The sequence below is a fragment of the Suricata suricatta genome, chromosome 2 (genome assembly GCF_006229205.1).
Source record: "Suricata suricatta isolate VVHF042 chromosome 2, meerkat_22Aug2017_6uvM2_HiC, whole genome shotgun sequence".
NCBI lineage: Eukaryota > Metazoa > Chordata > Mammalia > Carnivora > Herpestidae > Suricata > Suricata suricatta.
This window is the reverse complement of record NC_043701.1, coordinates 138,288,819-138,303,299: the sequence shown is the minus strand read 5'-3', so window position 1 is coordinate 138,303,299 and position 14,481 is coordinate 138,288,819. Positions and strand designations below refer to the sequence as shown.

Here is a 14,481-nt window from a genome sequence, read left to right as displayed (position 1 = left end):
TTTATTGTAAAAGATGGAAATTTTAGGTTGTTCTGCGGTGACTTTAAGGTCCTACTAACCCACTAAGTGGCTGTGACTAAGTCATTACTGCAGCTTGGCTTTGAGGTTTAGACCTTGGTGACCAAATATCCTGCGTCTGTTATCTTCTAGAGGACACTGGTCTGTTTTAAAAGTGGTCATAAGCCAAAGGCACACATCCTCCCCTCCCCTCCCCTCCCCTCCCCTCCTCTCCCCTCCCCTCCCCTCCTCTCCCCTTCCCTTCCCTTCCCTTCCCTTTTGTGGGAAAGGGCACATTCTTTTAGAACTCCCAGTCATATCTTGGACTTTAGCTATAGTTACCAAAAGACAAAGTTGGTTCTGGCTCTAGTCAGAAGCCCTGATCCCTGAGAAATTCTTAGCCCCCTTTGTGTATCTGTACTAGATGAGGCTGGAAGTGGGAAGGGAGGGTAGGGAGAAACCCACGTAAATTCTCTGTGGCTAAATGGGGTTAGATTCTGGAACTAAGGAAGAAATTCCAGTTTACTAAGGAATAAGGGCAAACACCCAGGGAGGTAAGAGTCACTTGTATATAATACAAGTTTCTCAAAGGTACCCACCGCCATTGAAAGGAGAGAGATTAGTATCCCTCTGGAAAGGTGATTATGTTTGAATTTTGACATTTAAATATACTGTTGGTTTCTGCTTGCAGATTCATAGAATTTTCCTTCTATTTTTTATTGTGATTAAATTCATGTAAGCTTTGCATTTTTAGCCATCTGTACGCGTACAATTCAGTAACTTAAGTACATTCGCAATGGTGTACAACCATCACCACTATCCATTTCCAGAACTTTTAAATCAATCTATAGGAACTCTATACATATTAAGCAATAACTCCCTATTCCTTACCCGAGGCCCTTGCAACCACCATTGTACTTTGTGTCTCCACGAACTTGATGACTCAAGGAGCTGCATGCAAGCGAAGTCATGCAATAATGGTCCTATTGTGTTTGGCACATTTCACTTAGCATTCTATCTTTAAAGTTCACCCATGCTGCCGCAGGTATCAGAATTTTTCTTCCTTTTCAAGGATGGTTTTTCGTTGTACATATAGATCACATTTTGTTTATTTGTCATCTATCAGTGGAGACTTGGGCTGCTACCAGAGCTGTTACGAACTTGGGTGTACAGGTCTCTGAGTCCCTACATTCACTTCCATTTTTGGCTTTACTAATAAGAGTGGCAATATTTGAGAAGTAGGGCAAAGGTGGCCATAAATTTAGTCCTTGGTGATGGTAAGTGGCAACTGACCTGACAGAGCTCCAGAAGTTTTCTCATCTTATGAAACGAATTAAATTAAAAATCCAGTTGGCCAGCCCCACATGCACTTAAGCCAGGACAATTTCCCCAAAAGCTCATTAGCTGAAAACTTGGGAGCTTCCCCAGCAGTTGGAATTTTTTTCCCCTAGATTTTTCAGTAATTAGACAGGAAAGGTCTCTCAAACTTTTGACCTTGAATGGAACATTTTATCTTGCTTGCCAACGTGCCAGTTTAATGCTGTGGGTAAAAATATGTGAAAGTCAGCCTTTTAAGTTTTATGACGCAATGATATAAGATTTCAGTGTCATTAAAGCTCAATTCTCAGGAAGGTCACAGGTTTTAGGGAAAGTTTTCTGATTCAATGTTACAATGGCTTTCCATCATTTTGGTTTCTTATTTCAGTTATAATAAGTTGAGACCTTCAGAGGAGCACATTTGAGCTCTTCTGTATTTTTGTGTTTTGCAAAATGAAATGAACATGGTCAACAAAACCTTAGATGTCAAATAATTGATGACTTCATGGCATTTGGGAAACACTGACCTGCAGAAATTCACACAACTTGTGCCCTGGAGTTCTAGCAAGATGAGCCCCCAGAAAGGAAGAGATTGGGCCACTGACTTATAATTAATGCCCTGGATTCTTCTTTGGGGGGAGAAGAAGGATCCAGCCCCTTTTTATCTATTCCATACTACTCAGATTCTTCTCTGACCTTTGCCAAAAGTTCATTATTGTACTTAGTTTGTCTATATATCAGCAGGTGTGTAATTTACAATAAAATTATTCTTTGTCGCTTACATTAAGGAGCCCTGTTAGTTTCCAAGGCTTTGTTTTTATCTACGGTCATTGTGAAATTACCTAATTTGGAAATGGACAGAGACACATTGCTAGGAATGTGGTTGGTTAATAAATATTAATAAAGACCCAGTATTTGTGATTAATTAGTGGAGTATAGGTTTTTTTAAGCCATTTAATCTATTTTTTTCTTTTATAGTTTATTATTAAGTGGGTTTCCATGTAACACCCAGTGCTCATTCCCACAAGTGCCCTCCTCCATGACCATCACCCTCCTTCCTCTCTCCCCCTCCCCCATCTGCCCTCAGCTTGTTATCAGCATTCAAGAGTCTCTCATGATTTGCCTTCCTCCCTCTCCCCACCTATTCCTCCCTCCCCCTCTCCCAAGGTCCTCTGTTAAGTTTCTTCTATTACACTTATGAGTGACAACATATGGTATCTGTCCTTCTCTGCCTGGCTTATTTCACTTAGCATGACACCCTCGAGGTCCATCCATGTTGCTACAAATGGTCAGATTTCATTCTTTCTCATTGCCATGTAGTATTTCATTGCATATATAAAACAAATATTCCTTCCACTCATCAGGTGATGGACATTTAGGCTCTTTCCATGATTTGGCTACTGTTGACAGTGCTGCTATGAACATTGGGGTACATGTACTCCTATGCATCAGCACTTCTGTATCCCTTGGGTAAATCCCTAGCAGTGCTATTGCTGGGTCATAGAGGAGTTCTATTGATAGTTTTTTGAGGAGCCTCTACACTGTTTTCCAGAGCGGCTGCACCAGTTTGCATTCCCACCAACAGTGTAAGAAGGTGCCCATTTCAGTGGAGTATAGGTTTATCTCTGTGTTCCTTGCAGGGTGTATGTGTGTATACATATATAAATCATATAGATATCCATTTATTACTTATACACTTATATTTACATTAGTTTGTGTCTCACCTCCTTATGACATGTACTTTGCTGTGTTTCCACCCATTCCTGGTCCTGATCCTAATTTAAATTCTCACCTCCTTCATCTAGCATTCCGGACATCTACCACCTTAATTGCACCTATTATTCACAAGACATAGTTTCTATCTCTTCTCTCTATGTGGGTGGCTTGTTTCTTCATAGTCCAGGGACCCCCAGACACTCTGGTCCTCCGTAGTCTCTTCCATCTTTGTGCAAAACCTTTTTTCTTGAGGCTCTTGCTGTGCAACTGAATCCTCGCCCCGTCTGCTCTCCATGATGCCGGCATCGACCTACCCTCAGGCTCCTCTGCCATTCAGGGTGTCTCCATCCCTGATGGTCACCCTGCCATGGCTTCAGCCCACTTTTCTCGGTCTGTGCACATGATCCTCCTCACGAACGTGTGTGTATGCCGTATCCTTCACCTCCTCAACTGTGATGCTTTCCAGCCCCACTCCATTCCAGCCATGTGTCTCTTGAATCCTGCCTTCCCAGGAACCTATACTTCACCTCCTTCTGAAGGTTGAAATTCCAAAGTCTCACTCAACAAAGGTCCATGTCTTTCCTGCTCTCCTTAGCTTTCATTTCACCTGGTCTCCAAACTTACTCTCCTGTCTTTTCTCCAAATATGCATTTATTTGATAAATATTGATCATGACACTTTGCCAGATTCTGGAAGCTTAGTGATGAGTATAAATGTTCTGTCTTCATAGAACTTGCCATCCAGCAGAGAAGAGAGAGATTGATCAAGTGATTGCACTCAAAAAATGTAAAATTGTTGCTATGCTAAGTGCTACAAAGTGCAGATTGTGCTTATGGGGGACCTTCCAGCAATAAGTGACAGGAAAGTAGCAGCAGAACTGAGATCTGAATGATAAAAAGTGTATGACGGGAGGTAAGACTGCCAGGAGGAAGAAAATGCTTGTGCAAATGCCCTGTGGTAGTTGGGCATAGGGAGGCACACATGGTGAATAAGAAGAACTGAAATTTCCATTAATTGGAATTTATAAAAGAGGAAAGAGGCCAGAGTTTTCAGGGTCTTTTAAGCTGTGTTAGAGATTTTTTTTTTCTTCATACCAAAACCCATGGATGTCATTTGAAGCAATTTAAAGGGGGAGGGCCCTCTCTAATGTATTTCTTGTGTCCTAAAAATCCAGTCCATTCTATAGTGAGTATGGTTTTAAACGTTGCGTTTTTGGAAGCACCAAATTTAAATGCCCCCAAAGGCATGGACATTTTTCACTAGGCTTCCTTACATTTGAATAAGACACAGTTTTCCTCTTATCTGGTAGTCCTTTGTATTTTATAATTCTAAATACTGACTACTGAAAGCATTTCTTTCTTCTTACTTTCTTTCATCTTAAGTACATCTATTCTTAACTGTTGTTTGGAGTCTTGGCTTTCAGTGAATCAGTTTGCCCAAGTTTTTTGTAAGCACTTCATAAGTCAAAAGTATTGTGCCAGAATGTTATTTTGGAAACTTAGGGGACCTTTGGGTGTTTAAATGGCACTGTCAAAATATTGGTTTTATATGTTACAAATCTTTTGTTATTTAGGATAACAAAAATACCTTTCTTGGTAGCAAGATTGTATCTTCTATTGAGAGCGATTTAAGGGTGAGGAAAACATTACTGGCCAGATTACAAAGAAAAAATATTCCTTCTTTTTTACTCTTAAGAAAACAGGGATACTCAGTGTGAGTTTCTCTGGGCAAAACCTACAGAAACATAGGCTTCTCAAAGAATCACGTGGGCAGGAGGAAAGGAGACTGGGTGAGGCCACCCCTCAGTTCCGTGTAGCAATAGCAGAAAGAGACACAGAGCCAGGAGAGAGCTAGTCCGTGGCCCCTCCAGATTTTGTTGTGGTTCTGCAGGTGGCACGAACGATTGGTTGTGCTACTGGAAACATGAAACTGTGAATCTTGGGGCGCCTGGGTGGCTCAGTCAGTTGAGAGTCCCGCTTCGCTCAGGTCATGATCTCACAGTTTGTGGGTTTGAGCCCCGCATCGGGCTCTGTGCTGACAGCTAGCTCAGAACCTGGAGCCTGTCTTTGGATTCTCTGTCTCCCTCTCTCTCTCTGACCCTCACCTACTCACACTGTCTCTCTCTATCTCTCTCAAAAAAAAAAAAATAAAAAGCATTAAAAAAAAATCTGTGAATCTAAGTGTCTGTGGTATTCCCGCTTGTGATTATCTGAAAGAAACATGCTTCTGTGACACAATTTAGTGACACACGTAATGGCCATCCGGCTGAATTGCAACTGTGCACAAATGGCATCTCATTGGCATAGAAGAGTGCTGCCTTTTCAAGCCAAACGTTTTTAGTTCTTTTGCTGTGTGTCATAACCTGCTAAGGTCCTAATCTGATAATCATCTGTTCCAATTCCCCATTTCAAAGATTGGGAAGCTGAGGCCTAGAGATGTTCAGGGATGTGCTCAAGAGCATACTGCCTACTGGGCAGAGTCAGGATTCAAACCCAGGCAGGCCTGCTGATGGGAGGTCTGGGCCCTCTGTGCACGACTCTGCTGCCAGTGCACTTGGCACCCGTGCTTCGCAGCAACAGACAGGTGGCGCTGGGGTGTCGGGGATTTCCTTTCTTCTCTGGTTTTCCATTCTCCCCTTCCCCTTCCCCTTTGGGCATTTGCGATGGTGGTTCTGTTCCTTCTGCATCCTCTCCCTCCTTGGACATCCCAGAAGTATTGGTTTCTATGTGCGGCACTTACCAAAGCCACGGGGGACTCCTGAGTAATTTAAACTTCTGGATTCCATGCTTGTTGAGGGCAGAGACCCAGCCTGACTTTGCTCTTGAAGTTTTCTATTTCCCTTTCTCTTCCTCTGGGCTTTGCACCTAGGAGTCCAAGAAATGTTTGTCAGAGTTGTTAAAGTCACTGGACCAAACATTTTAATTTGGATGTTGGAATGATGTTGTCACTCATCAACAAAATGTCCCCACGTTGTTTTGCCTTGGGAATTCTCAGGACTATTGTTTTTATATAGTGAATTTTATTGTATATAAATTATACTTCAATAAAAAAGAAGTGATGTGCCTAGGGATTCTATGTAGAAAATGGTCCATTTTTGGAGGGGTGGCTGCCACCAGTAGCTGGTGAGGCCCCAATCAAACATGCAGAATCATTAATTAGGGTTATTTGTTACACTGTGAGGTGAGCAGAATGTATGAAACCTGCCCAGGAGAGAATTGATTCATCCTCCTCTCTGTACTTTTCCGAGTACTCCTAACACGATCCTCAAAGCCTGCAGGCCTGATACATATGTTCTAATGGGCTAATTGCTAAGGCGACATTTGTAAATTAATCCCTGACTTGAGCTAAGTGGTTTCCCCTAATGGCTTTAATTCAGTGACTCCCATTCTTGGCCATACATCAGATTCATTGGAGAAGCTTGTGAAAAATAGAGGTGCCCAGCTTCCCCACCCCCCAGCTCGCCATTCTCTGCTTCCAGGGCAGGACAAGGGCATCTGGTTTGTTTTGTTTTGTTTTATTTGTATAGTTTTGGAAATGCTACTCAAGTGTGAGGATTGTGGAGGTAGCCGCCTTTATGAGTCTCTGCTCCAATCAGTGTCTGGAGGCCTTCGCAGACTTGCGTCGACTGGAAACACTTGGGTCCAACTCACCAACTTGGAGCCAGTTTCTAGAACAGGCATTGTGCCTAAGAGCCCACCTTCCTGACTCTTTCCTTATGTCTGCCTCCCTGGGGCTGTCCTTTCCTTGATGAGCTCCAGTGACCTGAGGGGGGCTATTCTGTGCGTTGCTATCCCGTTTCCCATTTTTGTGAACTTTTGAGACATTTGGAAGATCTTCAGGACCTGCTGGAATGTCCATCATGAAAATATCTGTGAATATCCCCTCTCGTCTCCATTGATCATCAGGCTCTTGGTGCCTAGTGTTAGGGACAGACTTTTTTCTTTTAAATACTCTGTCTGCGTATCTGGGTGTCTGTGTTCCCGGCATTCTTCTGTGCAAACACATGTCATGTTTGGTCTTGAAGTTTTGGAAACCAATGATGCAAGAGCACCATTGTTTCAATTACCTTTGTCAAATCATTTTTGTTTTTAGGTATCTGGCACTCTGTAAATATCGCAATGTAATTTGTGTCAGCACACAAACTGTGGGTATTTTCAGTAAACTTGAAATTACCATCCCAAGGTAGCCAAGGTGATTTGGTGAACCCAGCTAAGAAAGTTAGAAAGCCACTGGAAAGGTCAGCAGACAGTGTGCCTAGAGAGGGAATGCTTATAGTGTCCCATGTGTCACACTGTGCTTACAAGGTCTTGCTTGCAACGGCGCTTTGTAAAGTGCTTGCTTATAATGTGTCTTCTGGGACCCAGCTGTTGGAGGGCTGGTGTTTTTCTGTCTTACGTTTTATGCCTTTCTTGACCTCATCTTACCATGTCTCTTGGGCTTCAATGTCCCCTTATCCCTGGGACCACTGAGGCACACAGAAGGACTCCCAGTGGCCTTCCCCCTTACTGAAGGGATATTAGAGTAGCCATGTGGGAAGAAGGGACACTTTGAGGACAAAAATCTTTGAGACAAGAGCCCCTGTTCTTGCCCATCCCCAACTTCTTCTCCCATTTATATCTCCATCCAGGCAATCCTTTCTTGCATATTGACTATACCTATGCCATCCGATTGAGCACTGATTGCATAACAGCATAACATTCATCTATGTAAGGATTACTCTGCAAAGCAGTGTGTCTCATTACTCCAAGTGGACTGCTTTCATTTTTCCTAGAGCCTTAAGAGATATGAACTAAATACTTAAGAGAATTATTTGGGGGCGCTCTGTAACATAACCATTTAGGCATGTTAATCTAATCTAATCATGTTGCGTCGTTGGCCAAAATCTAATCATTTTGTGTAGTTGGATAGAATTTTTTCATATTTGAGTGGAGTTCTCAGACAATGGAGGATTTGTTAGAGAGGAAGAAGTTAGAGATGAAGAGAGCGAGAGAGAACTAGTCCTTTGCCAGGGCCCTGTAGAAGGCGAAGCTTTGCTGGGTCCCTATTCTCATGGCCTGATCCAAAGGGTTGATTCATTTTCTCCAGCATCTGGATCCAGGTTGACAATGTAATGAAGCCCGGCGTGATAAAGAGTCACGTGGCAAGTTTAAAAATCACATGCACAGTTGCCTTAATACTGAGAAGCAGGTCCCCCCCCCCCACCCCGTCTGCCATTGATCATTTTATTCCTGGAGGCAGGTGGGTGGGAGAGTTTGGACGCCTTGTACCTCCTCACGAGAAAGCCTTCCAGCTGAACGTGTTGACCCAGGAATAGGTGCACTCAGCAGCAGCTTCAGTCCTTGGGAGCGTTTCCTCCTGGATTTCTTCCCTCCCTCACCCTATCACAGAGATGCCACTATTTGAATTTGCATCTTAAGAAGATAGCTGGAGTCCTCTCCTCCTGTCACTGGCTGATTTGCTTAAATAAGCTGCACATTATTCCCTGTCACAGAGGCCGAACCAAGGCAGCTGGGACAAATTAGTGTCAGCCACTTCGTCTGGCCCCCATAGTGGGAAACCCTCGCCGTTGCCGGACAGCTTAGATTTTGAGCTCATTTCATAATGATGTAGATGCCATTTGCAAGGGCTTCCATCCTTTTTCCTCTCCTCTCCCTTCTGTCCCTACCCTCCCCTGCCCTCCCCTCCTTGGCCTGTGTAGCCAGCTCTGACTAAAGCTTAGCATTCACACACACACACACACACACACACACACACACACACACAGCCCAGCTGACAGAGATTAGTCTTGGGTCAGCTGTTTATGAATGAAGAAGAGGTTCTTTCCCTGTGTCCTGGCCACACCCCTTCTCTTTGCAGCATTTTGAGAATGAGGTCGGGGCAGGGATCTAACTGCTTGTGTCTCAGAAATAGCAACACAGATCAAAATTAATCTTAAGCTATTTGTTTTGCTGCCTCATTCAGATAATAGAAAAGATGAGGCCTGTTTATGCTTTTGTTTGTTTTTGTGCATAGCTTTGTAAAGAATGAATGAGTGCGTGTGTGTGAGGGAGAGCCTGGGGTGAGCCCATCCGGGGGATTAGCACCAGGTAGAATACTTGCTAGCAGACGGCAGGGTTTCCTTGGAGTCAGCGGCAGCATGGCTTAGTTTTTGAGACAAAAAGGAAGAATAAAATAGCCCCAGTGCTGTCCTGTTTTACCACTTCCTTTTGTGAGGATAATTTGTCAGGTGCTCTGAGGCTGAGTCTTCCTTCCACAGTGCCGGGGGGGGGGGGGGGGGGTTTGTAACTGTCAGTGTTAACTGCATGGTCTGCTCTCCATCCCAGGAGCTCCATGGGGTTCTGCAGTGTTTTGAATGAATACCGTATTCAGATTTCACTTCCTATTGGCAACTTTGGTTTACACACACAATACATCTATGTGTGCATGATCCTCTCTCTCTCTCTCTCTCTCTCTCTCACACACACACACACACACACACACACACACACACACAAAGAGAGAGAGAGAGAAAGAGCTTGACCATGCCCAGCCATTACATAAATTGGGATTCATCTCTGTTCACCAGCCAATGCCACAGTGATGTCAATATGAGGAGTAGATAGTATGAGGAGACGGATGCTTTTCTCCATCTCTAGTACCTCTAGGATATTAGCATGTCTAAAAGCTATCTGTTGAGCTGTGTGTTTACTTTTGTTTTCAATCTTAATTATTGGCTCTCCACATCGTTATTTTTGAGCATCCATTAAATTGCCCTACTTGTCTCATCTGTGAAAGACTAAATAAACTAGGATGCAGAGTGGGGACAGAAGTGTTGGTATTGGCCTCTGCTGCTACATGTGTATTGGATGGACTTCAGTGTAACAGGTATCCTTTGAAGGAGATGCCAAACTGTCTTTCATATCGATGGCGATTAATTTTGAGTACACAGTGTAAAAATGAACAAGGATTCTCGTGTAGCTGGCCCAATGTATTACCTAATTTGGCTTTCTGTGTGGAACTATTTCCAGAATACTGAGAAGTGTTGTAACCACACACACACACACACACACACACACACACACACACATACCCACAATGTGTGTACACACATTTGTACAAGCAGCAAACTTGTGTTTTTCGAATTGATGTTCCTTGTATGGAGACAGGAAGTAAATCAGGGGCTACGTGGGGCTTGGGTAGGACCGGGGGTTAACTGCTCATGGGCGTGAGGGCTCTTACCAGGATGGTGAAAATGTTCTGTACTAGAAGATCCTCGCGATGGCTGTCCCACTTGGTCAATTTACTTGAAGTCATTGATTGAATTGTACTCTTAAAATGGGCGAATTTTATGGTATGTTAAGTTATATTTCAGCAGAGCTGTGAAAAATGGGTATTCCCATATCTGAGTTCCTCTGGGCCTGGGTTACACATAATATGACCGCTTGTATCACCCCGAATTTTCACTCACTCTTTTCCCACTGGTGTGTGCTGCCTTCATTGCAGAGAAGCTGGACCCTGTGATACTAGGGCTAGAGGAGACCCAGAGCCCTACATACAAGAGTCTACCCTGACCCCTGTTGGCCAGCGATGAGGTTGCTGCCCGCTGCAAGGTGCAGAGTCAGCATCAGGGTGTCCTATGGGGGAGTCTCCAGGGGCTGAGACTCCCAAGCAGGCCCCAGAAAGCTGTTTGGAACCCTGCTTCCCAGCTGCTGCTGCACATGTATCAAAAAAACCCCAAAGCTTTCGAGTGTCGGCTCGTAAGTGATGGCATTTTCCTCTTCTTTTGCAGGTTGTGTTAGTCTTTGCTCTCAGCATTGGTGCACTTGTAATATACTTCATAGATTCGTCAAAGTGAGTATTCAAATACGTTGTCTTGCCCTCTTCCCTACAAACAACCATGAGCCTCTACATTGATCAGTCGATTGACTTTAACACCAAAATTTGCGAGAGTCTTTTGAGTGTGGAAGGCTTTCGGAGGACAGCAGGGCTACCCTGTGCTGGTCTTCTGAAGGGGAAAACAAGCTCTCACAAGGAAGGTTACTTTGATTCTGCTCACCTGAGAGGGAGGGACAGGTATCTGAGGGTATTATTTATTTTTGCTGGGTATTATTTTTTTGAAATCGCTGTTTCTTGTTGAAGTATTTGCACTGAAGATGTCAAGAGGTTAAGAGGGCTTTGGTGTGAATGTCCAACCACTGGGAGGGCTATAGGTATCCAGCCAATGAGGGTCTGAGCCATTCTTGCCATGGTGGTAAGGTCCTCTTCTCATTAGGGTCTCTGATGCTTTAATCATGTTGGAGGTCTCATTAGGAAGCATGGCTCTAGCCTTTGCAGCTACCAAGGTCATTATTCAGTGAAAGCATTGCTCGTTGGTGCTTCTTCACTTGTGAAGGTCACAGGTGGGACGGAGGAGTTCATGATGACTCCCAGAGGTGGAGATCCATGGCCATCTAGGATTTCCTAAAGTGGACATTTGTGCAGATCCCTGGGGTGCCAGTTGAGTGAACTGGTGCTCTAGGGTGAGCCTGGGGTGGGGTCTTGCGACGAGGTAAGGGCTTGAGGCAGGAGAGGTCACTGAGTAGAGCTGCTAGGTGGCGCCCAGCTCTGCCCTGGTTCCTGCAGGTGTCACTCTGGTAGGGGGCAGGTGGAAGGCCTCTGTTTTTTCCAACTATTCTACTGCAAGCTTGAGGCTGGCAGCGTCTGGGAAGCTGGAGCTGAGCTGGTCTGACATACCTTTTTGTGGTGACATGTACTTGAAAACTGGGCAGTGGACTTGAGCTCTCTGCCAATATAGTCTACTGTGAGAGTGTTTTCAACTCTTTGAACTCCATCTCTGGTATGGCCGTCTACTAGAGTTTGATTCCAGGAGACCTGCTTTGTGTTCTTGTTGGAGCAGACTCCGGGGTGCCTGAATTCTGAGCTTCGTGCTCTTTTCCTGTGGCTGAGGATGGTAGTAATTTCATGCACGCCTGAATTCTGAGTTTCTCAGAGGCATCTGGTCACCAGCCAAAGGATTTTGTGCAACTGGGTGCTGAGGCCAAAATGCCATGTCAGAGAAAATAAAGAAAACTTCCCCTTTAATCGCTTATCTCTGGGAATCAGCCAAGTCTGGGAGTATCAGAGGTCCTTCTGTCCATTGCCACGCATGAGGCTGGGCTGCCCTCACCTTTCTCGGGTGGAGGACGGTCCTTTAAAAGTCCTTCAGGAGACAAGATTCCACATGCTCCCCCCACCAGCTCTTCCTGGCCAAGAAAGAGAAGAGCTTTTTAAGTCTGGCAAACTCCAGTTGGTATGTCATTGAAGGTAAGCCTCTTTTAAGTATCTATTCTTCATAATTCTGTACCATATTTGAATTGAACCAAAGATCTCCTAAAGCCCTGGTCTTCTTTCTCCATTCCCTTTCAGGAGTGAGGAGTGTTCTCATATGTCAAGGGATGCATAGCCTGTCAACCTCCATGGCAGGCTAAGAAATGGGTTTGGGCATGCATATGTGTGTTCCAGACAGAGCTAACCCTTACATGGAGGTGAGTGTGGTGATTGGTTAGGAGAGATGCCTCTCTACACCTTCTTTCCCTTCCACACCCTCTATGCCCCTCTGTATTTTTAAGAAATAAAATACTCTTGTTAGATGAATTTGAATTGTGTCCTTTTTTTACAATGTCTACTAAGAGGCAGTCTTTCATTCTGTAGATCCTGGTATTCTCGGCTCCAATGGAGAGGATGAAAAGGAATGAAATTCTCCAAGGCAAAAGAGCCTCTTCCCTGGATGCCCTGTACCACCCCATTGTCCTTTAGACTTAGCTATGATTTTGCTAAGCCTTGGGAAAGCCAGCACTGGGAGCCCTCTCTGGTTCTGGTTTCTTTTATGGACTTGTATTGAGTCTTCTCCAAAGATGGAGAGTCAGTCTTGTTCTCCACTTTTTTTCAGCAAAAATGCCAGAAATCTTAGAACCAAGCTTGTCTCCACTCTCCCTGCAGACCGTCCTAGCTCAGTCTTCTGTGTCCCTAAACTGTGTGGCTGGGCAAAGCGAGACTTGGTTTATTTACATAGGCCCTTCCATTTCTCTACCTCTGGTTCTAAATCCATCTCCCAAGGTTCTGTACTGTGGGCGACCTGATCGGCGCAGCCGATACCAAGGAGACTTCCATCCTCCTGGGGAAAGACCAGCAGAACATGTGCACATCAAGCATGGGGAAGAAGTAAGGTTGAGTCGGTAGTGTAACCTTTATAGCAAGTCCACAGATTCCCAGGAATAAACAAAGAACCTGTTAGACATTGTAATCGAGCATAATAAACAAGAGAGAATGACGTTCTGTTTATACATAAGATGCAAATGGAAAATGTGTTAGAAAGCAGGATGTAAATTCCTGAAATCCATCTTTTCATTCAAGATTCTCATCAGTTGTACACACTGGTGGTCTGGCTGGCCATTTGGGCCTCTTGGAACGAGAGCTTTAAACTTCCCTTGGAAGTTCTACTATATCATCACCCAGAACTGGAAAAAAGCATCCAGTGTTCTGATGAATTTCAGTTAACATTTATGCTGTTGGAATAAATCAATCAATCTATCGGCTTTCCCTTGCATGAGCCTAATTGGGCAGACATTGTCCCGAAGAGGCTTGTCTCAGTGAATTTTAATCAGAGCTGGCCTCTCCCACAGTGGTGGGGGATACTCTAGCAGCACAAGCTCAAGATGTGGGACTCTGCACCCAGCCCCTTGCAGAGTTCGAGGAATACACCTCAATATACGAGGTAAGCTCTGGGGTCTGCCTGCTGGCTCAGCGTTAGGCAGGCCCACCCGGGCTGTGTGAATGGGCGGGCAGGCGCGCAGCCACAAGTGGGGAAGGCAGATCAGATAAATGTCAGGAAGGGTGGTTCTCTGATCTTTTTTATCTTTTGAAACTGATTTTAGTATCAAGAGGCAGTGGATAAGTCATTTCTAAACACAGCCTCTCCTGCGCTTCTTTCCTTTCCCATTGTTGGGCCAAGATTGGTCCCCGAGCCTCTCTTTCTCATTCAAAGGTTTGAGGAGCCCTTCTTTGGGTCTTAGTTTTCCTAGAGTGATTGCCACAGAAGAATCACTCGTGCAGCCTCAAGTGATTGCTATCTAGCTAAGACAGATTGTGCTCAGAGCTCCTGGAGTTGAAAGCCAAAGAATATGACATTAAACTGTGTTGAGATTATGCTTCATCATCCCAGCGGTAGACTCTCTAGAAACACCCAGGCAGAGGGAGTTGTCTATCACGTCTTTGGCTAGGCACAAGTGCTGATTCCTTGCAGGCACGAGGAGCATTAAGCCCTCCAAACACAGTCATCCCATCCCTCAAAAGATATTAAATTAGCCAGATGAGGCAGACGTTGTCCAAAAGAACTCCATTTCTTTTTCATTCTTTTTAAAGGTGTTCTGCCCAATGTAGGCATCTGCCACTCCAGCTCCTAATTCTGATGTCTCTTGATGTCTATTCCGAGCC

General features: G+C 44.5%; 1 protein-coding gene and 1 long non-coding RNA gene across 2 annotated transcripts in view; both read left to right on the top strand.

Moving 5' to 3' along the window:
- Nucleotides 1-14,481, top strand: part of KCNMA1 (potassium calcium-activated channel subfamily M alpha 1) — a 507,555-nt gene that overhangs the window by 136,456 nt on the left and 356,618 nt on the right. The window contains exon 3 of the mRNA XM_029919828.1: nt 10,799-10,860. Within this exon, the coding sequence (XP_029775688.1) occupies nt 10,799-10,860 (62 nt within the window). The remainder of the gene's footprint in view (nt 1-10,798; nt 10,861-14,481) is intronic.
- On the top strand, nt 11,357-12,642 carry LOC115285581. Its single transcript, XR_003905595.1, has 2 exons — nt 11,357-12,312; nt 12,415-12,642. It is a non-coding gene; the product is annotated as an uncharacterized LOC115285581 (long non-coding RNA).